We start from the raw sequence: 26,686 nt of genomic DNA, 5'->3' as shown, positions 1-26,686 counted from the left end.
GAGGAGACCTAGCGCGCTCCACGTTCCAGCAGCTACTCCATTCCGCCCTCCGGGCTCCCAGGAGCGGCCCCGCCCCTCCATGATCCCGCCCACAACAGGCCCCGCCCACCCGCCGAGCCCATGTTCCGGCCCCTAACGAAGCTGTCCGGAAATTACCGAAACCCCTCTTTTTCCTTCCTCTCCTTTCCCTGCTCTCCCTTTCCTTTCACCGGGGCTCCCTCGGCCGTGATTGCTCCCTCCCCCTCCTTCCTTCCCCATTGGAAAGCAAGATGGAGGCTCGCTGCTGCTGCCGCCGGCGCCCGTGATCGCGGAGCCCCGCCGGCCCCGGCCCCGGCCCCAGACTTCGAGCGTCCGCGCCGCGCTGCCCGCGCCCCGGGCCGGCCACGCCGAGGCCGTGTGGCTCCGCGCGCCCGCCCCGCGCCAGGCTCGCGGCTCCCGGGCGGTGTCCTCGTCTATGTGGGCGCGCTCCTCGGGCCGAGCCGCCGCCGCCGCCCCCCGGGCTGTGCGTCCGCGCGCCGGGGCGCGGGCAGCTAGGTGCTCGGTTGCCGCCAGGCCAGGCGCGGGCAGCTGGGTGCGCGGGCTAGGGCGCGGGGCCCGAGGCGGGCCGCGGCCGCGCCGAAGTCATGAGCGGCAGCAGCGGCGGTGCCACCCCCGGCCGCGTCCTCCGGCGCGGCGGCGGCCAGCGCGGCGGGCTCCGGCTGCGGGGGCGGCGCCGGCGAGGGCGCCGAGGAGGCCGCAAGGACCTGGCCGACATCGCGGCCTTCTTCCGATCCGGTGAGTTCCGCCGATGCCCGGCGCGTTCGGCCGGCCCGCCCGGCGCGCCCCGTTCTCCGGCCCGGTACAGCCCTGCGCGCTCTCGTCCCTGTCGCCGCAGCGGGGCTCGGCGATCCACGCCGGCGTGTCAGGTTGCCCACGCCGCCCGTGTGCCGCGGCTCGTCCCGGGCGCCTTCACTCGCTTTCCCGGTATTCGCCCCCTCGTGCCAGGGTGGACACCCCTCGCCCTCCCGCTGCAGTGGCCACGGCCCCGCGGGTTGGGGCGCCGGCTCTTTGTCTCTCGCTGGAGGGCCGAGGAGGCGGCGGTGGGGACGGCGTGGGCGGAGGCCGGTGTCCCGGAGGACGAGCTCACCGGGACAGGGGACAGCAGGCTGTGCCCTGTGCTGCTGGCCTTAGGGACGCTGGTAGCTGGACCCCCGATCCCATTATCAGCGAGTGTCTTGGCTCGGGGCTCTAGCCTGTCATCTCGCCTTGGCGTGCGGTCCTGTGAAACGGGGCAGCCATCGCACCTCAGCGCAGGGACCAAGGACGGTGGCCAAACTGAGGCGGCGGTCGGCACGGTGGGGTCGAGCCATTGTCTCTGGGGGAGGCCGGGGAAGGATATCTGGGACCGTGATGGCCCTGGGGTGAGGTGCGGGCCCGGGACTCGCGGGCACTGCGTGGGTGGCGTGGACCTGGAGGCAGTGCGGGGTGGCTCAGGGTCGGCTCTGGAGAGCCGGGGGTGGCCGAGGAGGAGGCTAGCGCGGAGCCCGGCGGACGGGAGGGGCTCGGGTGTGCGGCTCAGGGGGCGTGACGAGGCGTCCCGGGGACCCCGGTGACGGCGCCTCCTCCTGGCCCGGCCCGGCCCAGATCCCGCGCGAACCCGGCTCGCGTCCGCGCGTCCCGCGTCCCCGCGTGCAGTCCGGTCTGCTTGTGCGTCCGGGAGGCGGCCGAGGGCAGCGGCGGGACCGGGGGCCTGTATCTCGGACAGCAGTCCCTGGCGGGCTGGGCTCGGGAGTGAGGATGCAGACTCCGCGCTGGAGAGCAGGAGCAGGAGGCCCAGGTCGGGTCCCGGAGGGGCAGGCGAGCGGGGAGGGCGCGGGGCGGCTGTTCGCTGGCCTCTCGGAGGACGTCTGGGAGAGCCTCGGGCCTGGTGAGCGGCCTGCAGCGGGGTGAGCGCGGGAGGCTGACGTCTCAGGCTCTCGGTGGCCTCTTTCAAAGTCAGTTCCCAAATTGGGTGAGATCAGGGCTGCAATCCGGGTCATTGGAAGCTAGCAATTGAAACCCCCAGCTTTGGGCGAGGCAGAAGTTAGCAGGGCCGTTAGATACCTGGTTCAGTTCTATCTTCTTGATCTTTGTCTGGCAGGGTTGTTTTTGATTCATCTTAACCGATTGGTTATTACTAGAAGTGACACATTCCGGCTCTGCGGTGTCAGCTTGGGTTTAATAGCCTCCCCAGTACTCCTGTGAGGTCCTTCCAGATAGGAAGCAGAGATTTTGAAAACACCAACTCCTTCAAATGAAAGCTTTGGCAGATTTTGTATCAAGTTTTTATTTTTTTGGTGTGTGGCTGGCTGGGCAGAGCAGAACTGAGACTGTTACTTTCTTCTGTCTTATGAACTGTTGAGGAATGGCTTCTTTCCAAGATTCCCCAAAGACATGCGGGCCTTGATTGTCTCTCCTCACTCTGTTCCCTGCTCTTATTTTTTCCGTAGTCCTGGGTTGCCGTTTAGAGTTCCTGTTCAAGAAATGCCACTTGCTCCTTTATTCTGCCCTCCAAAGTACTACACAAACTTAATTTTTTTAGTCAGTTGACACATGGTCAAGAGCCACGGTAGATTTGCAGTTGGTCTCAGAAGAGCTGTCCCATCCCAGGGGTAGTGTGCACCCCTTTTAGAAGTTCTTTCTCCACTTTGGGTAGCTCTGAATCCCTGCTCCAGATCTTAGTAGTTGGCATCTAGGCCAGGGGTGTCTAATACAAGATGCAGAGGGGCTGCTAAGTTTGGCATGGATACCATACTATGGTTGTAATGATGGCCTTAGCTGGAGACATCATGGAATAGAGCAGTTAAGGTAGGAAACCCCAGGACGGATTTGGTTGAAGGTGAATGTGGAGGAGAAGGAGTTGCTGGATCCATCTGTATTGTCTTTAAGATGTGCGAGCAGGGAACATATGCTCTCATTGACTGGGGAGGACCTGTAGGGTGTGAACAACTCTCCAGGGTATCTGATCCTGGCCCTGAGATGCCAACATGTTGGAGGAGACAAAGCCTTCTGGGCCCTGCAGCTGTAGTTGTTTGACCCCCCTTCTCTGCTTGTTCCTTCATGCTTCTTTATTGAGCTTTATTTTTGTAGCCACAGACTGAAACTGGTACCTGTGGTTGGATGAAAGAGAAAGATGTCAGCTTAACAGAACTTTTTAACAGAGCAGCTCAAAAATAGAATGAGCTACGGTGTTACTTTTTCCCCGTCCTCAGTGGAGGTGTTCCGGCAGAGATGCTGCCACCTGCCAAGATTTGAAGGTGGGTGCTGGGGACAGGGTGTCTACCCTAGAGGGAGGGCAGGGGAGATAGCCCTTAAGGATCATTCCCTTTTCCTGTGAACTTTGTAGTTCCTTCCTAGCTGTTAGTACCTGCACATTGTTTTTCAGTTTTCTTTCAGGGCAGCAGTCACCCAGCATCCCTCCCCCTTAAGGACTTACCTCCTATACTGCTATTCCATTCTCCTCCAAATGCGTTCTTAAAGAAAATTCCTTATTCATCTGGGTAATCCTACTCTCTTAGGCTTGGCATAGACTGGCTGGCCAGTGGGTGCTAAAGTGGGTTGAGTTGGCAGCCAGCAGGTTTTTGTTTGGTTTTGGTTTTTTTTTGCATATGTCAGTGGAATTTGAACTTCACCTTTCTTTGTTCAGAGTGGAACGCTGAAAAAAAAGATAAGGAAAACTTCTAAACCAAACCAAAACAAAGAGGTAGCACAGAATTGAGCTGGACCAGCTTTTGCATTTTACAGATGAGGATTCAGACTCACAGGGAGGTTGGGTGACTTTCTCCCAGAGTGGAACTAGGTAGAGGTGGGATCAGGGCTAAGAAGCCTGGTAGGACTCTGGTGCTCTTTCCCGGATGCCTGTCATGGCCAGGAGGTTGCTTACATTAGTTCTCAGTGCCCCTGGGACCAATCACTTTTATTGCCAATCTATTTTGGGTCCCTGTCCTTGTGGCAATAAATCATTCTTTCAGAGCTCCGTATTTAACCTTGCTAGAGTCTGTGTATGGGGGGGGCACTTACATAAATGCATTATTTTTAACCTGCCTGGCATGCTTTGGTTGGCATTAAATGAATATGTGGCGAACAAAGGTTTGGGGTTATTCTGAAGCCATCATGCTGGGTTTCTTTCCTACTAAGTCTTATTCTGGATGCCTCTGTGCAGCCTCCTCTCGCTCTTCCCTAGGACTTCATGAAGACAATTGAGTGTGTCATTTTGTGAGGGGTGCAGCGTGCATGCTTTCTTGTGCTTTGATGTGATATGGTTTCCTTGTGAAGTACAAGAAAGCTTCTTTTCATATTTATGCTCTTAGTACCACTTACAATGCAGGCTGCAGACTTGTGTTGTGTTTTGGAAGCCTGGAAGCTGTGACCGCTTTTGGTTCTAAAACAGTGACTGTGTTCTGAAGTAGGGTCCCTGGAACCCTCGATGGTCTGACAAGGAAAGCTGAAAAATGTGTTCCGTGCTAGTGAGTGTTGGCCTCTGCTTCTGAGGTGGCGTAGTTAAGCTGCTTTAGAGGGAAGTGAGGAGTCTAAAAAGAATAAGTAAATAAATAAATCCAGAAGTGTTTTTTGAGAAGTAACACGAGATCAGTAAAGTCATCACTTTCCACTGAGACATTAAAAACTAGCTTATTGACATGGGGTATGGTATTTTTCCCCATTTGCAACTTAACTGTCTAAGATTCAAGTGAAGATTTAGTTGGAGCTATTTTAACCCTTTCAACTTTGCAACAAGAATTTTAAATGAAGTCAGTGGCAATATTCAAAGTGAAATGTGCTTTAATTATGATTTTTAAAGGTATGGTTAAAAATTAAAGGGTTTCTCTGTGTAGCCTTGGCTATCCTGGAACTTGCTCTGCAGAACAGGTTGACCTCAAACTCATAGACATCCGCCTGCCTCTGCCTTCTGATTGCTGGGATTAAAGGCATGGGCCACCAGCACCCAGATTTAAAAAAAAGAAAAAAAAAAAGCTTTTTAAATGTTATGATGAATTTGAAATATTTGTTGCTAATTGAAACTAAGAGGTAATGTTTGAAGTTATCAACTTAAGTAAACTATAGCTGATATTTAGTTTGCTTACTTACTTTACTCCTGCACTGAGAAAACGAAAATTGTAATCTCATATTCTTGGCAGAATTCCAGGGAAAAGTCAAGTTCTTAATCAATAGCCACACTTACCTAGAAAAAAATCACTTATGTTGATAGAAGTGAGCTCTGTTTTACTATAAAAAGCAGCAACGGTGACCTTGCTCATCCCTGGTCAGCTCTACTGTGCATGGCCTTTATTTCCTTAGGTGCATTATCTTGACAGCACCGCAGGCAGACAGGTGCTGTGTGGGCAGTGAAGAAAGCATCTGGGTAGCAATTCCATACTGGTGGAAGGTGTTTTCTGCCTGGGTGTCCTTTCCCTCGTTCCTGCTTCTCTGGCCTCTGTCCCACACACTTGGTGATTGAGCGATCTGCCTGGGGCACAGGTGTGCGCTGTAGCTTCTCACTCTTTATTTAATCTGATAGGGTGCAGCAGCCAGGAGGGGCTCACAGCTGGAGCATGGACCTCTGAGGAGCTGTTGACTGGAACAGTGGCACAGGCATGAATGCACCCATGGGAAACTTCTCAGTGATCATTGGGGAGCTGACTGCTTTACTTTTCTGCAGGAGCCATTCAGGGCTAGTCTTTGCCTGTGCCTCTGAACTGATTGATAAAGGCAGCCTAAAGCTGTGGGGGCAAGCTTGTAGGCCTTAGTGTGTGACTGTCTCTTTTGCCTTCTGTCCCTTCCTGAGTTTTCCTGATCTCTGGTGTTAGATTCTCCTCCCCCAAAGAAGCCATGTGTTAACCAACACTCCACCAAACCCCACCAGAACCCTACTTTACTGCAGCTCCCTGCCAGCTTATAGAAGCCAGTTTATCTCCATCATGGCTCTGTTGTGATGCTATTAGGGGTCACAGGCAGACATTTTTATTTATGGGAAACCTCATGCTTAACATTTATGGTTGGTATGTAAATATTCACTCTGAGGGTTTTTTCCCCCCTCTTTCTTTTTTCGAGACAGGGTTTCTCTGTATAGCCCTGACTGTCCTGGAACTCGCTCTGTAGACCAGGCTGGCCTCGAACTCACAGAGATCCACCTGCCTCTGCTCCCTGAGTGCTGGGATTAAAGGCGTGAGCCACTACCACCCAGCTTGGAATTCTTAATCAATAGGAGAAACATTTATTTTTCTTCATAGTTGTGTTTTGACCTTAATCTCCTCTTTCTATTCCCTGTCCATGTAAGGAAGTCCACTAAGGTCCAAATAAGGAGCCCACTTGGGAAAGTTCGTATGCATGTCACAGGAGTGAGGGACTGGTGAGAGAGGCTCACTTGGGGTGCAGTGAGCAGAGCTGCAGCAAGAGAATAGCCTCTTGAACCGTCTCTGTGCTGAGACTTTGCCCCTGTGGAGTGTTTAGTCTGGTGGCACATGTGCTGTGCAGGCCAAAGATCTTCTGGGGATAAATGTACTTGACTTTTAGATTACTAGCTACATGTCTGTGATTCTCTCGGGAGGGCATTGCAGAGTCCTCTATAGACAAGTGTGATGCATTAAATACATCACCCCATTTGGGGTTTTCCCAGGGAAATAAAAGTCCCTTCCTAGGTTTGCACGAGAGGGGTGACTTGGGAAAATTGTCTGGCATGTCAGTAATAAGGTCTGGTACTTAAGACACAGGTCATGTGTCTTTCACTACTGACAGATATGGTTTCTGCTGCTCTACATTTCGCTTCTCTGGTGGTCTTTGCTGCTGTACAGTACGGCAAGCAGAGTAGCACACGCAGCTTGGTCTGCCCAGCCCTAGTACTCCTGGCATTGACAAAGGCTTTCCAGGGATGAATGGCGTTTTTGGAGACAGGCTGTTCTTGTCTTACTGTCCACAGAGCATCCCTGGGTTTTCTTTCTACCCATTTCTCATTCTGAGAAGGAGTGGGATTGTTAATGTGTACATATCTCCCCTACAGAAGACTTGTAACCATGAAATAAGCAACTGTTTCTGAACTTGAAAATATAGTTCACATGTAAAGGATAATCTCCAATATTTTTAGGTAAGAGTTTTTGGTACTTTTTTCTTTGTTGGTTTCCATTTTTCATTTTTCATTTTGTTCCACTTACTCTCACACTGACTACATAACACCTTTCAATTTATTTACTTAGCCTAGAGAGAGAGAGAGAGAGAGAGAGAGAGAGAGAGAGAGAGAGAAAGAGAAAGAGAGACAGAGAGAGAGACAGAGAGAGAGACAGAGAGAGACAGAGAGAGACAGAGAGAGACAGAGAGAGACAGAGAGATAGAGAGACACACAGAGAGAGACTCAAAAACATACCTGTTATTCTGAATCTGCCACACAGGAGCCATCTAGCCACCAGCCCTGCCCTCCAGGAAAAACTGGTAGTCTGTTAGTGTTCTGTTTTCCACTGGCCACTTACTGCTGTGATTTGTCTGGTCCTATGTAAGATGTCTTGTGTACCTTTTTTCTTTGAAACTAAAATCTCCTCTTCGGCATGTGGTGCAGTTTTGGGTTACAGATGAGTTGAGTCTGCCAGGCTCTTCTGAAGGTGAGTGACGTGCCCCATCTCGCTCTTACAAAGGCACCTGTTCCCTTTATTTCCTAACGGAGAGAGTAAAATGACTTCCCTGTATACAGCATCTTGCAGAGTCTGGGTTGTCAATTTAAAATTTAATACACAGATTCTCGGGTGTTGACGGTCAAAGCTATAATTTAGCAGTGTAGTACCCAATATAAGTTGAGTGAAAGATTCCAGGATATAGCAAGCGTTTCTCCTGTTTTGGTTTGGGTTCTCTAATTTAGTTTCTGTTTCTCTTTTCTTACCTAATGCCAGCAGATGCTACTTCTACACAAATAACACAAGTAGCCTCAGATAGCCCAGTGAGGTGTGATGGTAGTGTTGTTTTATTCGGCTCACATCTGTTACAGACTACAGGCAAGCCTTGATTGAAGCATTGCTCGAATATCTTTGGCTGTCTGGACTGGATAGGTGCTGGGAAATGTCTGTGGCTGTGCATGCAGTGTTGGCAGGATGAGAAGAACAGGGCCAGCTAGCCAGGAGTGTTCCTTAGGTCATCACCACGTTATATGTTATAATGAGTTCTAGAGCTTCTTGTCTAACTTAGGAAAAGAACAGGCAGACTTGAGGACAGAGGGCTGGGGACCATCTTTTGCAGGAGCAGTTTTCCTAAGTGGCTTAGGCTGTCCTGGCTTGTTTGTGTAAGGCTATTTTGTTGTCTGCACTCTTCCTTTGCTGTTTTTCATGCACAAACAGACTGTGTTGAGATACAGTAGTAAGGAGGAGACTCATTTCTCCCTTCTTTTTAGTAAGACAGTTCTTAGGCATTTATTTGGGCTCTTCTGACTGTGGGCTTCGTTTTCTGGTCTCCTCATAGTTGATAGACAGCATGATCCTTATGGGATTTTCAAAATTTTTCAGTTTTACTTCTTAGTATTTGGATTTCTAGGATGAAAAGAACAGACTTGGGTGGCTGTTTGGTGATGTAATTGTGGGTTACTTTTGACCCATTATTTTACTAAATCTTTTATGTTAAAGTAACAAAGGCAATCCAAAGGGCAGGTCCACATCAGCTTAATTGAATTGTAGCTTCTCTATTACTTTTGCCTATTCAGGATGTTTGGTTGGCTCTGTCTTCACTGTTAATTACGTTTAGAGTTACAGTTACTTGGAGAGGGAAGAAACTGTTTTGAGAATTCAGAACCTCATACTCTGCAAAGAAGGATTTTACTCTGATTTCCTACTTGTTAACCATTTCACTGTTTGCTTTGTTGGTCTCTGTGTGGATTAAGTACATCATTTGCATTACTATTTTGATTCTGAACCATTTGAGTGTAAGTGGCAGATGTGATGATGCCTATCGCCTCTGAATCAGTGGTTCTCAACCTGTGAGGTAGCAGATATCCAGCATATCAAATATTTACATTTCAATTTATAACAGTAGCAAAATTACAGTTATGAAGCAGCAGTGAAATACTTTTCTGGTTGGAGGTCACCACAACACGAGGAACTGTATTAAAGGGTCGAATCATTAGGAAGGTTGAGAACCACTGCTTAAAATGGTCGGGATGTGTCTCGAAGAACAAGAAAATGTCCTGATATAATGATGAAGATCAGGAAGTTATTGTTATTATTTTTGTTTTTGAGATAGGGTTTCATTAAGTAACCTGGGTGGGCCTTGAACTTGTGGTCTTCTTGCTTTGGCTTCCTGGGCTGGGATTACTTTGTGAGTACAATAGCATCATATAAATCTACCAATTTAATAAAATTCTATTTGTTCCAGAAATGCCTTTTTAACAATTAAGAAAAAAAAATGATGGTCCATGGTCATTTTAGGAGCACATACTACATTTAGTTTTTACTAGCTCCTTGGATGCCATTAATGAGAATATCTCCTTAGTTTATCTTCTCTGTTACCTTGATGTTATTGAATATTTGTCCTGATGACCATCTGTCAGTTTGAGATGTATGATTCCTCATTAGATTTATGGCATGGAGTCTTTGTCAGAAGGGCTTCCCATAACAACATACCTAGTAGCAATCCCACTGCATCCCGCTTCCCCACCGCACCCAGCTGCCCTCTGCATCCAGTTGCCTCACTGTCATCCTGCTTGCCCCTGCCATCCAGCTTCCTCATTCATCCAGCTGCCCCCTGCCATCCGGCTGCTCCACTGCACCTACCTTCTCCTCTGCATCCAGCTGCCCCCTGCCATCCAGCTGCTCCACTGCACCTACCTTCTCCTCTGCATCCAGCTGTCCCCTGCCATCCGGCTGCTCCACTGCACCTACCTTCTCCTCTACATCCAGCTGTCCCCTGCCATCCGGCTGCTCCACTGCACCTACCTTCTCCTCTACATCCAGCTGCCCCCTGCCATCCGGCTGCTCCACTGCACCTACCTTCTCCTCTGCATCCAGCTGCCCCCTGCCATCCGGCTGCTCCACTGCACCTACCTTCTCCTCTGCATCCAGCTGTCCCCTGCCATCCGGCTGCTCCACTGCACCTACCTTCTCCTCTGCATCCAGCTGTCCCCTGCCATCCGGCTGCTCCACTGCACCTACCTTCTCCTCTGCATCCAGCTGCCCCCTGCCATCCGGCTGCTCCACTGCACCTACCTTCTCCTCTGCATCCAGCTGCCCCCTGCCATCCGGCTGCTCCACTGCACCTACCTTCTCCTCTGCATCCAGCTGCCCCCTGCCATCCGGCTGCTCCACTGCACCTACCTTCTCCTCTACATCCAGCTGTCCCCTGCCATCCGGCTGCTCCACTGCACCTACCTTCTCCTCTACATCCAGCTGTCCCCTGCCATCCGGCTGCTCCACTGCACCTACCTTCTCCTCTGCATCCAGCTGCCCCCTGCCATCCGGCTGCTCCACTGCACCTACCTTCTCCTCTGCATCCAGCTGCCCCCTGCCATCCGGCTGCTCCACTGCACCTACCTTCTCCTCTGCATCCAGCTGCCCCCTGCCATCCGGCTGCTCCACTGCACCTACCTTCTCCTCTGCATCCAGCTGCCCCCTGCCATCCGGCTGCTCCACTGCACCTACCTTCTCCTCTGCATCCAGCTGTCTCCTGCCACCCGGCTGCCTCACTACCATTCCGCTGTCCCACTGCATCCAGTTGTTCCGGTGTGGCAGTGTCATTTTAATCGCTCGGTCGGTTCAGATGGTGACTCCAGGTCTCTCTCCCTTGGTAATTACTTAGCCTTTTGTGGGGAGATAATTTGTGGCTGCGCACAACCCTCTTCCTTTCCTTTTTCCCATTGGTTAGTTGTAGTGTCTCTTGTAGATTTTTGCCTGAATTACTTGTTACTTGATGGTTTCCCACATGGCGACTTTTCTAATAGTATCATTCTTTGTTATTGTTTTTCTACCGTGAAGAAGAGATTTTTCTTCTGCTTAATGTAACGTGTGCTGCTAAGTATGGCCTCATGAATTACTTTCTGTGCATTGTGTTAGTTGTAGCTCTGCTGTCATTATCCCGTTTGATGCTCAAACTGTCTGCAATCTGAGCAGTGGCTTCAGGCCGGCTCCTTTATCTTTTGTGACCTGTCTACATCATTTTATTTTATTTTTAGCTGTTTCCCACTTCGTGGCACAATAAATAGTTCAAGGATCATCTTGTTTTTCCCTTGCCTGAGCCCTATATCAGCCATTACTGATTCATTTTAGCAGAGTGGGCACTAAGTGTGCTCATTGCCTGTAGAACCTCTCAGTGGACTGTGCTCATGAGTGTGTGTATAAATACTGCATAACCAAACACACACTTCACGTAATTACACAGTTGCATTCATATTCAGGTCTCTTTCTGAAACCTAACTGTAAGAAAAACCTAGTGTTGGACTCAGGCAGCTGGCTCACTCACGGGGGGCTTAGTCTTGTTGGCTTCATGTTTGTGAGTTCGCTTTGATGGTGAGGTGTCTGGCAGGAAACAGTTGCAGAGTCCTCGCCTCTACCAAGGCAATACACAAATGTCCATCTTCAAGTTGAAAATGTTGATCAGCAGTTGTGGTCAGCTTTTGGTCCACAAAGGGCCTTGTCAGATAGTCATCCAGACAGACAGATGAAGCCATGGTCTTCAGTTCTCCAGAGGCTGCCGGGCTCCATCTGCAGCTTGCTTTTCTCTGATGTTGAAGTGTGAAGTTGGAAATACGGAGTTGTCAAGAAGGAAAGAGAGGTTAATTTCAAATAGATACGGTTTACTAAAATGACACCTGTTGTGGGGGAAAGTTTATCATCTTCATCTCATTGTACACTAATTGTGGGAGAGGAGAACTAAGAAGGAAGGTGTTAGACCAATAAGAACACCTGATGAGGTGTGAGGTGTCTGTATAGGAGCCTGAGTGAGAATGGCTTGACCTGATGAGGTTGGGTTAGGCCCATCTTATCTCAGGACTCCAGTGCACTGTGTCACTTTAAAAGTCAGTAGTCGTGATTTGAAGATGCGGTGCTCGCTGCCATCCCTTAACCTTTCCCAGAGACCACATGTGGTAAATGTAGTGCAGTGATACTCCTGGTTCAGAGTGTGGTTTCTGGGAAGCATGTGAGTGTGGACATGCGTGTGCACATATATGTATTCAGTTCTAGAAATCATTTCTAGATTCAGTTCTAGAATCACGGTGGGTGAGATTTTTGTGTTCTGGGCAGAGTATTTTCTGGTATGGGTTGTTTATTTTTTGCATTAAATCATAATGTGGAATTTTGGTTCTTGATTTGGGGAGATGGGCTTAACTTCATAGATTGTGTTCTAAACTTTCTATAAATATTCTCATTCTTGTTAAATTGCATTCTGGGAAGTTTGGCTGCTGTTCCTCCTGAAATCCTTCACATGACTAAAACATTTTTATCTGAAAGGGATGGCGGTTTCTTAACACTTTAAGAGAGGCTTTTGATGTTAGTGAAGTTGGAGTAGGCTGTGACTGAGGGTGGGATGATGCTAACAGGCCAGGCATTCTTGGCAAAGACTTTTGGGGGATGATAAAAATGCTTTGTATTTGAGAAAGGTCATCGTTTCACAGTGGTGTGAATATGAGAACCACAGAACTGTATTCCTTAAATGAGGTGAATTGTATAATACCTAAGCTATAAACCAATGAGAGAAAAGTGGCCCGCATGGTAGATCCTCAGCTTCAGTTTTGGGGCATTTCCTTCGATTCCCTTCCAGGAAGGCAATGCTAATCCAGGTATATGCCGGAGGAAACCGAGCTCACAGGGCTCTTTTCACAGCCTTTTGGGACAGACTTTCAGTTGCTTCATGGACGCGAGTCCTCCAGGCAAGCATCAGTTTCTGGCTATGACTCCTTCTCTGACATTGTCTTGTGACTTGACCTCAGTTAGGGAGCGTTCTGCTGACCCCTTTTTGTTGTCCAGGAATGGGGTGGAAATCACCATATTTGACAGGAGATTGTGGACCTGATCTGACCTCTGCTTGCAATGTGGTGGCATATTTAGAATCTTGTAGACCTCGAATTAAATTTTCAGCAAGTGTTAAAAGAATTGACTTTCATTCCTACTGATGGTCTCAGACCCAATGAGTTTTCCCTTGGGGGCGGGTGGTGGCTGGCTGTGTGGGTAGAGAAGGGCATGGTTGGGTAGGGTGACACTGGCCGTAGTTGAGTTTCCTTCAAAGTTGTGGGGAAGTTGACATAAGTAGCTTTCTGCAGTGTTTCTCCTTCCTGATGAGAGTGATGTTAGCATGATGTAATGTCACAGCCAGCGCTTTTCACCAGCACAGGTTATATACTGCACACTGGAGTCACTTTTGCTCACTTATCATGGGGACTGAGATACAGAGTATTTGGTAAGATTCCCAAACAGAAACCATTAATTTGCAGAAAGGCATGTATACTCAGTGGCAAGAATTTTCACTGTGTGTGCTGTGTAGTTCAGTTGACACTCCGTACAGTGTATTTTAACCTCACCTGAAAGCAGACATCCCAGAAGGAAGACAGGATATTGTGAGACTTCAAAATTACTTTAGGGCATGGTTCCTGAAAGAGCGAAGCTCCAAGACTTTTTTGTTCTTGTAGCACTCTGAAATTCCCTGTTCTAGTGTATACATTAAATGTACATAAAGCAGCCTGGAGGGCACCCACTATGCAGAATACCTGCAAAGGGACCAGAGGCTTAGGGACAGTGCCTCTTAGCACAGTGCCTCCTGTTGGGCAGTGACCTTTGAGGATGCATGCTCTGCCATCCACATTTCTTAGCTCCAAATGCCTAGCTTAGCATTAGTTAGCACTTGAAGTGCTTCTCATCTTCAAAGGCCTTTATGGGCATTATTTAATATACATGACACTGTAATGAATGAGCTGTTTATCCCCTGAGCAGCGTCAGTATGCCGGGTGCCATGCAGCTGGAGAAGACAAAAATACTGTTCTGTCCACTGGGAGTTTATAGTACAAAGAGGCAAGATGATTAGGCAGGTTCTCTTTTGGCCTCCTTTTAAACTGTGCTGGGGAATAATGTAAAAGTTAAAATTAAAGAGATGATCGGCAAGCACAGGCTATGTAATTGAAATTGCCCTCAAGGTGAAAATGAATTTTGAGATGCTCTTAAAAAGACATAGCGCATTAGGTCTCATTTCTCACACACTGGTTGGCAGAAGTGGTGTCTTCTTTTGCCCTAGGGCAGGGCGGCAGTGTAGACCAGGCAGAATCAGTCTCCATTCTCTTGCCCTGCTCATCCCAAATACCTGCTTTTATTTGTACTGTATTGGATGCTGTATTACAGTGGAGATCAAATGTGAAGGCTAGTGGATTTCTGAGTTGCAGACTGGATCTGCTTGACACCCAGCTTTGGCAGAGTCAGGCTCAAGAGAAACTTGAACTTGTTGCCCTGTCAGCATGTCCTGCCCTGTGTCCAGTACTTCTTGCTTGTGCCTTCTGGCCCCTCCCTCTTTGTGGTTTGCTTTCCTGATGAGCTTTGTTGCCTTTGGGAAGCTGCATTTGTCTGTCCTGTGCATGCTTCTTGTGGTCCATTAGTCTTGGCATGGCACTGGTGTACAGCTGACTTCGTCTCTGATTCTTCAGTTGTGAGTGTGAACTGCTGGGAGCTCTGATCCCACTGTCCTCCCAGAGAAGGGTAGAGCAACTCCTGATTTATACCCATGTTTCCTTAGCCCAGACCAGTGCAGTTTCTAGACTTTAAGACACAGGATCTCTCCATCTAGTTCTAGGATAGAGCCCTGGAATATGTAATCCAGATGTAGACACATGTAATGCACATGTAGACAGGTCCTCTAAGCTATGTCTTAGCTTAGTTGTGGGCCCTAGGGATATGTCTGTCCAGTTATGTTATAATAAAGAAACATCTGAGGAAAATGTGTCTACTTACCTCAGTTTTGGAGACTGAAAATTCCAGCCCCAGGCTCTGGACAGGGCCCCTAACTGTCCACATTTTGGCAGATACATGATGATGAGAGTACATGCAGGCAGTGGAAATCCCCCTGTAAGACAAGAAGACAAGGTGATTCAGGGTTCAGGCTCCTTCTCCATAGCTACTTCTCTCATGAGAACTAACTCAGGCTCTCAGGAGAACTACTTGAATCCCTCCTGAAGGCAGTACTCCCAGTGACCTGGGGATTTCTCATTAGGCCCCACCTCTTAAAGATCTACCCCTTCTCAGTATGACCACACTGAGGACCAAGGCTCTAGCTGGTGTATATACTCTTTAGGTACAGACATACGCACACTCTAGCAGGGACCAGAGTCAGTACTGAGTACAATGTGATAAGAGCAATTTGTGGACTCCTTCTGTCAGTGTACCTGGAGCACATGGGAACTGCCATCTATGAGGCCACGCTTGCTTTGTGAAGGAGAAGATACAGTTGGGCCCCCAGATAAAGAAGTGATGGTGTTGCCATAGAGATGTTGCACAGTTTGGAAGGAGACTGGAGCGATCACATCGTAAATGATCAGAACAGATGGCTTGTCATCTATATACTCCCAGCCCGGATTCTTTATGCTGATCCTCAGAGCATGGCAAATGCCAGCTCTTTGTTCTTTTACTGTGGAGATGCCACAGTTCATACTGAGTAAGATCCGAATTGGGTGATACATGCCATAGACACAGTTACAAGTAGTGGTGATGTAGGATGTGGGAGTATTTGGGGCATCCTGGAATGGCCTCTTTCACTTTGCCCTTAGAACACACATATAATTGGTACTTTTTTCAGTTTCCGCTTAATAAATTTCACTTCATCTTATTATTTTTTTGACACTGGAGAATCAAACACAGGATCTTGTGCAAGCACCCCACCACTGAGCTACATTCTCAGATCCTTCACTTAGTATTTTGATAGCACTAGTCAGGGATGTATATGCATACACACACCCATGGAGGGTTACTCTCTTAGCCTAGATACATAGAGGAGGGCCTAGGAAATGATAAGTTTGTTAATGTCACTTAAAAAAAAAAAAGAACTTCCATTGGAAGCACTGGTTATCAATATAGTAATTGTAGATTCTTTTGTGGCAAACATATTTAGAAATATTAGCAGGCTTTCCTACGTTCATTCCGTTGAGTTTTACTATGTGTCGTCCATCAATAATTATCTGCTAAAGGAATGAACAAGTAAGTTTTGCGTTCTCCAGACCTCCCTGCATTGCTGGTGTATGACTGTAGGTTCTTGTCGACTGCACCTCTGCCCACGGAAGGGCCGTTTGCTTCTCTGTTGTGTTTCTCCACTGCTGGGTTCCCATCTTCTGAGCAGAGATCCACAGCCGGTTAGCTTGCCTCTGTTGGATGTAGTAATTCTTCTGTACAGTGACTCATTCAAGTGACTTCCGTCTCTTGACACTTCCATGTCAACAATAGAAAGATTGTTTTATCAAAATACCTCTGGGTTGCTGGCTAGCTAGCACGCAGGAAGCCCTGGGTTTGGAACCCAGCACTACATAAAACCAGAGTTTTGAGGCTAGCCTAGGCTAAATGAAACAGTGGAAACTGCCAGTGCTGCCACTGTCATCGCCACCACCACGGCTGATTTGGAAAACAGTTTTAATGGAAAGGCTCAGCCACTAGAATGAGGGAAGTGTGGGAGTAAGCCACAGTGTCTTGGGTCAACAGGACACACCACTTGGCAAAGTTGTCGAAACTGTCTGATAACTGCTGCCTCAGAATGGTTTAGAGCCAGTCGGAGTGAGTTAGAAGGAAGTTGTCCAGGTGTTTTTAGATGCCTGACTTGAGAGGTCATTTGGTGTTGTAAAAGTTTGTGGCTTTGTTGTATCTATCTGCCTTTCCTCACAGGAAGGTTCAAACAGTGGCCTCTCAGCCAACCAGATCCCTGCTTTCCTTCGTTCAGCCTCCTGCCCTCCTGGTGTTGCTAGGACTCACCTTTCCACTCAGTCATCCCCTTGTCTGTCAGTTACTTCAGAAGAAGCTTCCTTGTGTGTTTAAGTCAAATTCAACTTTTTACACATAGGCTCCATACCATGAAGTAAAGGTATCCATTCACATGTGGAGTGTCTTAAAAGGTATCAACAGCATGTAAGGCCCCAGAGGACTGTATATCAGGCATCCACTGAAGCAGGATGGAAGGCCTCTTCATGCTGGTCTGTGGATCTGCAATGGTGAGGACCCCTGGTTCTCAGTAAACAAAGGAGTGTCAGAAGAAAAAACAAACAAACAAACAAAAAAACATCGGTGAATTCCAGTGGTCTCTACTCCCCTGCACTGCTCTCCTTAGCTTAGCCTCCCTGTAGCCATATTTTATTTTTCCAGTTGTCTCTCCACTGTTTTTTTTTTTTTTTCCCCCCTCAGGCTCAGTGTTTCATCTGCTTCTCAAGGGGACTTTCCTTGTTCAGGAGAGTGATTCACCCACAGGTCCTTCTCCCTGCCTCAGCCCTTCTTAAATAGCCTTCTCTGCCCAGAAGGAGGCTTTCCCAAGAGGCCCCAGACCTTGTAAAAAACTGTCAGAAAGACCCTCCTTGAGACCTGTGTTGACTGCTGGTGGTGTCATTCTTAGGCCTGTGCCTGGGCGCTCTGGCCTCCAGGGGCTGCTGGGTGACAGAGAGCAGAGTGGCCAGGGGCTGCTGGTACACCCACCCATTCTAGCTTGCTGAAGTGTTTTTCTTCCTAGGGTGATCACTTTATTTTTATTTTCTTGTTAAGTGTTTCCTTTCCCCTGTGTTCATCTTTTCTTTTTGACCCTGTTAGGTCACCTGCTGCACTCATGCGTGGCCAATCACAGAGCAGGGAGGCAGAGCTAGGAAGTTTTTTGTTTTTTGTTTTTTTTTTTCCTGGGCCAGGAATTTAGGAAGAGGACTGTAGAGCAGTGATTCTCAGGCTGTGGGTGACTCCCCCACAGGGGTTGCCTATCAGATGTCCTGCATATTAGATATTTATATTATGATTTGTAACAGTAGCAAAGTTACAGTTACAAAGTTGCAATGAACTAATTCTATGGTTGAGGGTTACCAAGACATGAGGAGGGACTGTATTAAAGGGTGGAAGCACCAGGAAGGTTGAAAACCACTGTTGTAGAGTCTGATAGATTTCTGTCTCAGCCCCTAAGCACAGTCATAAACTGCAGGGGAGCTGTGGCCTCTGAGGTGCCTCTACTCAAGTCTCCACCACTCCTTTCCTTCCTCTTGTCTCTACCCATGTGCCTTGTCACCTGGCAGTCACTCAACCCATTCTTTTTTCTGCTCGAATTTACCTCTTTCACCAGTGTTGTCTGGATTAACATTTGCATTCGTTGTGATCCTGGTAAACTTGGTTTAGCACATAAACCTGATGGTCATTATTATTTTTTTTTTGAAGTACTTTAGTCCGTTTTGTTAAAGTCTTATTTCTTGAAAATGAGTTTCTTCCCTAGCACACATAATTTCTCCTTGATATTTTATTTCTAAACTGTAATTGTCATTGTGCATGACATTGTGCATGAGTCTACTCCTATTTGTGCACCTAATACTTGGGAGTGAGCAAGGAATGCTGTATCCCCGATCTTGGGGGCGACGGGCAGTTCCTTTCCTGTTTCGGGAGTCAGGTGTTTGGTGGTTAACCATTGAATCAGCAGACTTGGGCAGAAGTCCCAGACATTTTATGGTGTGATGTCCTCACTGATAAAAAATTTTGTGGGAGCAGGAAGAAAGGAAGAGAGAGCAAGCAATCGAGCGAGCGGGCGAGCATGTTCTTGCAGATGAGGGGGAGGCAGTGAGTGAGGGGAGGTTGATGGAAGAATGTCCCCCTGTTTGCTTGGCCGAGGTCTCGTTGCTGCTAATGAGTTACAGTCCTGCTTTGTGCCAGGGCTTCTGACTCTTGATTGGCAGGTGCAGTGTGAATGCCATTGGTCTTTGCTGATTCCTGGGTGGATCAGTCAGCAAAGTAGAGTGCAAGTAGTGGATCATGAAGAAACCTCTGACCAGGTTCCCTTTAAGATGTGAGAGCTCATTGCCTATGGATGCCTTTTTGGTGTCCACGTCTTATTGATCACATAGTAGCCAGGGAACTTTAGGGGAACAGTGTCACTGGGAAGACTTCCTGAGCTCTTTGGGAATATTTTTGTGGGAATATGCTCCATAAGTCAGTCAAGAATGTTCCAGGCCCTCCCTGCCTTCCTCTTCTTTGCACTTTAGTTCCACTTCTGGGACTTTGCCCCACTCCTCCTGTCTCTCTTGAGGCTTTATTCATGTCAGTCCGAGAGCAGGCCGCAGGGCCCTTTAAGTGCGTAGATATGAGGCCAACCCAGTTTTTCTCATAAGTAGGTCATGTTTCTACTAAGTAGGATTTCAAAAACTCCTTAAAGAAAAAGTATTTTAAGCGGGGGTGGGGGTGTGGGGGTGGGGTGACCAGCATCTAGTCTCAGCCTTGTTTACAGGGCTTGCCAGGAACATGGTGGTTTCTGGGAACGCCTTGGTGAGCAGGAACAGCCACAGGATTACTAGGGCCTCCTGTGTCCACACTAGTAGGCCAAATGGTGGGCCTGGCAGGAGCACCTGACTTCGAACCTGCACAGCAAGGACCTGTCTCCAAGGAGTATGCTGTGGGCCTCTTTCTCGCTGAACTATGAACTCCTGCTTTTCCTGGTGACTAGAGAACAACTTAACTTTTGCAAGTCTTCCTGAGTAAGTCCTTTATCTGCAATGCCAATCATCTGATACTAGTGTATCCACATCCCGGTGAATCAGGAAGGGAAGAAATTACAGTAGGATCTGAGAGCCAGTCCCCAAAAGAATGGGAATAAATGCTGGAATAATCTTTGGAAAAGTTTTTAGAATTCTAATACTTTTAAAATTGCTAGGAAGCCTGACTAAAGAAAGTTGCTATGTTCACAGGCGTAACATTCATAACTTAGAATAGCAAAATGCTTTATTACTGGTTCAAGGGCTGGGCCCTTAGGTGTCCTGTGTCTGATTTGTAACTGAACTTTATGTATGGTTTACAGAGCACAATGCAAGAAATATGCTTTAGGAAAGTTTATATAGTCTCCCAGTAGGGGCTTCTCACATAGGTGAGTCCCTGAGAGGTTCTCAACATGTACCCTCTTTTAATTTAGTTAGTTAATTAATTCATCATTATTACTTTTTTGATTTTTATCTTTTTGATGCATGGTCTCACTATGTAGCTCTGGCTATCTTAGAACTCATTGTGTAGACCAAGATGGTCTCAAACTCTCAAAGATCAGTCTGCCCAAGTGCTGGGATTAAAGGTGTGCACCACCACACTGCACACATACCATCTTTTAAAAGTCGGACACTCTCCAATGAATTTCAATATTTTTAGAAATGTATTTTGTTTTCAATTGTACGAATGTGTGCATATTTGTGTCTGTGTTTGTGTGTGTTTGTGTGTGTGTGTGTGTGTGTGTGTTTATGCATGTGTTCAGAAGCCTGAAGAGCCCAGAAGAGGTGTGTGTGTGTGTGTGTGTGTGTTTATGCATGTGTTCAGAAGCCTGAAGAGCCCAGAAGAGGTGGTCCAAAAGAGTAAACCACTGGAGATACTCATAGTTGTGAGTGGCCTAATGTGGGTGCTGGGAACTGAACTTGGGTCCTCTGTAATAGCAGTCTGTGCTCTTAACTGCTGAGCCATTTCTCTGATCCATGCCCAAGTGTTTGTCACATAAAGCAATTATATAGTTTGGTATAGGACTATTCATTTCTTCCTTATGGTTGATTTCAGGAGGGGGGTGTTTGATTCTAGTAGAATTACCAGCTGACTTTGTATTATTGGAGTATTTCTTTCTAGTGTTGTGTATATGTGTGTATATTCTGTTCCTCTCATGGTGAGTGCCATGGCTTTGCTGTGTTTGTGGTTTGAAACACTAAATTCATGTCACTATGTTTGAATATAGATTATTTTTTTTACTCCAGAGGTAATGTATTGAAATACAGATGTGTTGTTTGAAGTGTCACCCAGAAATCCACATCTGTCTGGAAGTACTCCTGGGACAGGCTTTGTCCATGGGTTGAGGAGGTGGCATTCTAGAGGGAGGTCTCCACAACTTGCCAGCCTCAGCTCATGGCCAGCTCTGAAGGCCATAAGGTATTCTTGGAGCCAGTGTCCCCAGAGAATCTTCTCAGAAGGTTAGCTTTGTCACCACTGCTGTTGAGTTTTGCTTTTTAGTCATGTTATTGGAGAAGATTGCATGGTTTAAGTTTCCTGGCCTTTGCTTTGGGCAGAATTGGAGAGAGCTTTCCTGCTCTGCTTGTGTTCCCCACTTCCGTTATAATCTTAGGGGAACCGAGGTTACCTCTTGTTTGTTTCTCCTTTTTAGACGAAAACTCTCCCATTTTAAATATTATAGTGTCTAAGTTTTCCTTCCTTCCTTCCTTCCTTCCTTCCTTCCTTCCTTCCTTCCTTCCTTCCTTCCTTCTTTCTTTCTTTCTTTCTTTCTTTCCTTTTTTGTTTTTTCCAGACATGGTTTCTCTGTGTAGCTTTGGAGCCTATCCTGGCACTCACTCTGTAGACCAGGCTGGTCTCCAACTCACAGAGCTCCACCTCTGCCTCCTAAGTGCTGAGATTAAAGGGACGCATCACCAACACCCAGCCCTGTCTAAGTTTTCTGTTGCTGTGATAAAACACCATGACCAAATGAAACCTGGGGAGAAAAGGGTTCCTTTCAGCTTTGCCGCATCTTGATCACAGTCCATCACGAAAGAATGTCAAGGCAGGAGCTCAAAAGCAGGAGGGAGGTTCTGATCCATAGACCATGGAGGAGTGCTGCTTAATGGCTTGCTCTACAGGGCTTGCTCATCTTGCTTTCATAAAAGCATCCAAGACCACCAGCCCAGGGGTGGCACTGCCCATAGTCAGCCCTCCCACATCCGTAATCAGTCAATAAAATGCAACACCCTCCCCCCCCAAGACTTGCCCACAGACAATCTGGTTGAGGCATTTTCTCAGTTGGGGTTCCCTCTACCTCATACATCAAAATAGCTGCTACCTATACTGTGTCCTTTTTCCTGCAGGTTTAGTTTTTCACAGTACAAGAGTTGCATTCTTAAGGCTTCTTTCCTTTTCATTGGGTGTATCTGAGTGTCTTCCCCACTGTGTACATACTGTTAACAGACTAGGATGAGTATTGTGTTGAGAGGTGGGAAACCTGGGTGGTGTTGTGGGTTTGCCTCGGAGTCGCAGAGAGTAAGTTGCCTTGTTTTATACATTCTTATACATTGGCTCCTCTTGTGGACCATTATCAAGCCTTTGACATTCTTTTTATTACACTGGAGTATTTGCCTTCTTCTCATAAAATACATGGTGGAATGCAGTGTAACAGGTTTGTTGTAATTCCAAACAGCAGTGGTAAGAAAAGTGTTTCCAAGTGTAATTGTAATTTCTTTTATTGGGTTTAATCCTGTGTTTCTTTTCTTTCCTCTTCTAAAGAGGACCACCCACCAGTAGATTCAAGTCTACCTTTGGAAATTTGAAAGTTATGGCATTTTATCACTAACTTGAAAATATCTGTAAGTTGATAGTATTTGGATTATTGTGCTGAGACGAAGAGGAGATTTTGGTAACTAAAGCATTTAAGGAAGGGTTTATAATTCAAAGTTAAAGATGGACAGTTTTCACAAAGCAGAAAGCTGTTTCAAGAATCAGGGCTCAGCTGATGTCACAAAGTAGACAAAGCTTCCAAGAGCAGAGTAGAGGCAGGTGGGCATCGGAGCACTTCCTGGGCACTTAGCAAGTGATCTGAGCAGCTCATTCATATGTCAGATGGACAAACTTTCTGCATATGTCAGACAGACGGACTTCCTGTCTTTGTAACTTGTCCTGGAAGGCTTTTTCTTTTGTTTGCTATTAGACACAGGGAAGTTGATAACATCAATTCTTTGTGATAAGTTTCTAATATAAATAATATTTAGCTTTTTTACTTCTTTTTTTTTTCTTTTGTAGCATAGTAGTTTTGGTAAATTGTGATGCAAAATTTTTGGTTTTGTTTGCAAATTTGCAGATATTTTGTTTTTCTGTAACTTTGTACCATTATCCTTTGGCTTAATTACTAATTAAACAATCTTTTTTTCTATTTTCCTAATTTTAATATTTATTTATTTATTTATTTATTTATTTATTTATTTATTTATTTTTGAACAGGGTTTTTCTGTGTGTAGTCCTGGCTGTCCTGGAACTCACTCTGTATACTAGGCTGGCCTTACACTCAGAGATCCTCCTGCTTCTGCCTCCCAAGTGTGGGATTAAAGTGATTAAGCAGTCTTTATTGGTTGTTCATTTAAAGCATTTGGTGAGCACAGAGTATGTGCTAGGTAGTTAATAAAATTAAGAGAGCTAGTAAAGTTGATTTGTAGCCCTTGAAAGGAAGTATCATATTTTGTGTGTGTGTAGGTAGAAAATTATATTTCAAAATTTTATTTATTTTTGTATATATGAGTGTTTTGCCTACATGTATGTCTGTGTATCCCATTCATTCCTGGTGCCTGTCGAGGCCAGTCTCCTGGACAGTTGGGAGCGGCAATCTTGGGAAGTGAACTTGAGTCCTCTAGAAGAGTAGTCAGTGCTCTTAAACTCTGAGCCACCTCTCCAACAAAATGTAGTATTACCTTCAACTAACTGCATTAAAATATTAAAATGAAATTTTAAGGTAGGGCACAGTCTCAGTGATAGGTGATACTGTTGAAGATGATGGTGCTAGCAACTGTCAGTGGTGAGGACTGTTGGATCATGGCAGTCAGCATCCCAGTTCTTAAATAGTGTCCAGCATTTCCCTAGACTCGTATATAATGAGGTTACTGGGGGTGGGAGGGATGAATTGGAAAGTCTTAGAAACTTATCGTATTAGTGATACTAAGAATATTTGAAAGGCACAACCAAGCCAGTGTTACTCAACATTTGGTTGTTACTACTTAAATGTGCATGACCATAAAGAAAGAACCAGCTTATATTTAGCAAAAATTATATACACAGCAAATTATTGTTGCAAAAAACAAGATATTTTATAAGAGCTTGCTGAATGGTACCATTACAAGGAAAGCCTGTTGGTGCTGCCTCTCATTGGCTGACCGTAATAAATCTCTGCTTTTGAGCAAAACTTACAGGACAATAGTGTTTGAAAGACTCTTAAAATTGTACATTTTAGATAAGGCTAGCTACACCAGTCAGCCAACTCCAGACTGTGTGGGATCAGGAGGCACGGGCAGGGATAGCTAGCTGGAGGTGGCACAGTTGGAGTTTTTCATTAGAAGCAGGCACACTGCCGCAGTGTGATGTTTAGTAGGCTATTAAATAATTGTGTCAAACAGGACTGCCTTAAAGGGCAGTTGAAGTTCCTGGGCTTTGTTGCTGCTATTGCTTGGGTGTGTTTTAGACTTGAGCTTCTCTGATTAAAAGATTAGGAAGTGAGAAGTGGAGGGAGTAGGATAGGGAAAACAAGATGACCACACTTAGGTTTTGAATAAATAACGTAACCAAGTAACACTCAAACATTTTTTTAAAGGATTAAGAAGTAGGAAATGAAATACACCCAGAAGTAGCAATGCGTGGACAAACCTAGCATCTTGATTTAAATTGAGCTAAATTACAAAGTCACCAAATTCACTGTCATAACCAGTGACAGGAACCCTGTTGTCTTGGACACAAAGGCTCCTGTCTTCTGGGTGACAGTCACCCTCAAGTGTCAGTCAGGGTAGACCAGCATGCAAAATGAAGCCCTTTCTATTGCAGAACTGCATTAATGGAGTGGGTTACTTAACAATGGCTGATTAAGCCACAACACAGCCAGGCAGTTGCAGTAGTAAGAGGCGTAACAGTGTCAGTGTGGTGACTGCACAGTGAAGGGCAGCATTGTGCCTCAAGGACCCTTGGGTTCGGCTAGGCTGCTGGGTTTCAGAGCAGGGCAATTCGAGCAGTAAGGCATTATTCTACATCTTGTAGGCAAAAGTATGGGTTCACAGAGTGTAGCAGTGTACAGACAGCATCAAGGCAGGCTGCTGGATGGACCAAGAGTGGGCTCCAGGAGAGTCCATTGATGGGATCTGTGGAGATGTAGGTGGGATAGAGGGTCACTGTAGCCTGCATTGTGGGGTACAGCTAGCCTTTCTAACAGCTTCCAGACCTTTGCAAGTGACAAGCCATCCTCCCTACCCTGGCACTCACCTTTGATGTTTACCTTGGTGATGCTTTCTGCTAGCTCTGTGAACCACTAACAAGACATCACCATTACAGAAGGTGAAATGAGGTCACTTGAAGGATGTCAGGAGAAGCAGATGGAAACCAGTATGTATTGAAGGAGCCCTGCCTGTTATTAAGACAGCACTGAGTGACAGCCAAAGCACTGCCATCAGCCACTAATACCGATATTTCACTCCGGTTTCCCGTTTGCTTGTTGGAAACTGAAAAATGTCAGCCTTGAACCAAAAATTTGGAGACTTTGTTGATTCCCACATGTCAATCACAAACTGTGTCTGACTGGTCCTCCAGTGCTGGTCACTCTAAGTACAGGCCTCTGCCATCTGGGTGTCTTGGTTGTACTGTTAAAATACAACACAGTGCTGAGCAACAGACACCAGGGCCACTGGACAGTTCTAGAAGGGTTGTTCTAGGAAAGTGAAACAAAGGATTGCCTGCAGATACTGTAGTGTAGCCAAGGGATAGATTTTTTTTTCTTGCACTTTTAAAAGAGATCCACTTTATAAAGCTGCTGAGCTGTGGAAAAGCTAGTAGTTGCTCACATCAAACCCTGCTGATGTGTTACTGGAGGTGGTAGGTTATCACTTCCCAAATTGAGTAGATGTACATGGAGTTCCACAACTTTTTGCACCTGACTCAGTAGATTTTTGGTTACTGCAGCAACACTGGGAGTTTAGCTAATCCAAGGGAGGGGCTGAAGGCCTTGCCTCTGGCCTAGAGGAAGGCTGTGAGGGAGGGGCTGACAGGCCCTTAAATAGCTTCTTAACCTTGTTTTTGTTTCCTGTTTGTCTGTGAAGGTCTCCTTTGCACCAGTCAACTTTAGCACACTTGGTGGTAAGATAGGATGGACTCACAGCTCTGAACACTCAGATTGTTGACTGTTTAGATGGGTTAGAAGGAAACACAGCATTCTGGCTGAAGCAGAACTTCAGTTCCGCCTGTTAACTTGTCCTTAAAAAGGAACCTGACTCCTCTCCAGGGATAGTGAGGCCCTCCATCAAGGACCTTCAAAGTCTGTCATATTGTTTGGGGGAGGGTCTAGACCCTCCTTGCTGTATCTGGGCTCCATAGGGAATGGGCTCCCAAAGTCCATTTGTGCTCTAGGGATAAAGACTGGCTCCACTGTTAGAGGTCCCATAGACTGTCTTGGGCTCCTAGCTGGTACCCACATTCAGAGGGCTTGGTTTGGTCCAATGCTGTTTTCCCAGCTTTATGACTAGGGTCTCCATTCTATCAGTAGGTCAGGTCAACTGTTTCTGCAGGTTTCTCCATCCCCGTCTTGGCTCCTTTGCTCATCCCTCCTCCCTCTCCACAACTGAATTCCAGTAGTATGGTTCAGTGCTTAGCTATGGGTGTCTGTTTCTGCTTCGAACAGCAACTGGATTTGGGTTGGGTGGGGAACATGGGAGGAGGAAAGGGCAAGGGAATGGGGGGATGGATATGTGAATATGAGTAATTAAAAATAATAAAAAATGAAAAAAAATAAAAAGGAACCTGTTCATTCAGAAAGAGTAGTCACAATTCGGAAG

At 46.7% G+C, this 26,686-nt stretch overlaps 1 protein-coding gene across 6 annotated transcripts in view; it reads left to right on the top strand.

Moving 5' to 3' along the window:
• The first annotated feature begins 499 nt into the window (after positions 1 to 499).
• Trio (trio Rho guanine nucleotide exchange factor) overlaps positions 500 to 26,686 on the top strand; it is a 285,845-nt gene continuing 259,658 nt past the window's right edge. For 2 of the 6 annotated variants that reach the window (XM_027400062.2, XM_027400063.2), the window contains exon 1: positions 500 to 774. In XM_027400062.2, coding sequence (XP_027255863.1) covers positions 624 to 774 — 151 coding nt within the window. In that variant the 5' untranslated portion in view covers positions 500 to 623. Of the gene's footprint in view, positions 775 to 1,699; positions 1,817 to 19,388; positions 19,640 to 26,686 lie in introns of those variants that run through there. The other 4 variants (XM_027400059.1, XM_027400058.1, XM_027400060.2 and 1 more) reach the window with 3 other exon arrangements.

Source organism: Cricetulus griseus, chromosome 2 (genome assembly GCF_003668045.3).
Source record: "Cricetulus griseus strain 17A/GY chromosome 2, alternate assembly CriGri-PICRH-1.0, whole genome shotgun sequence".
Lineage (NCBI taxonomy): Eukaryota > Metazoa > Chordata > Mammalia > Rodentia > Cricetidae > Cricetulus > Cricetulus griseus.
The sequence above is the reverse complement of the archived record's forward strand: the minus strand, read 5'-3'. Positions and strand labels throughout refer to the sequence as shown.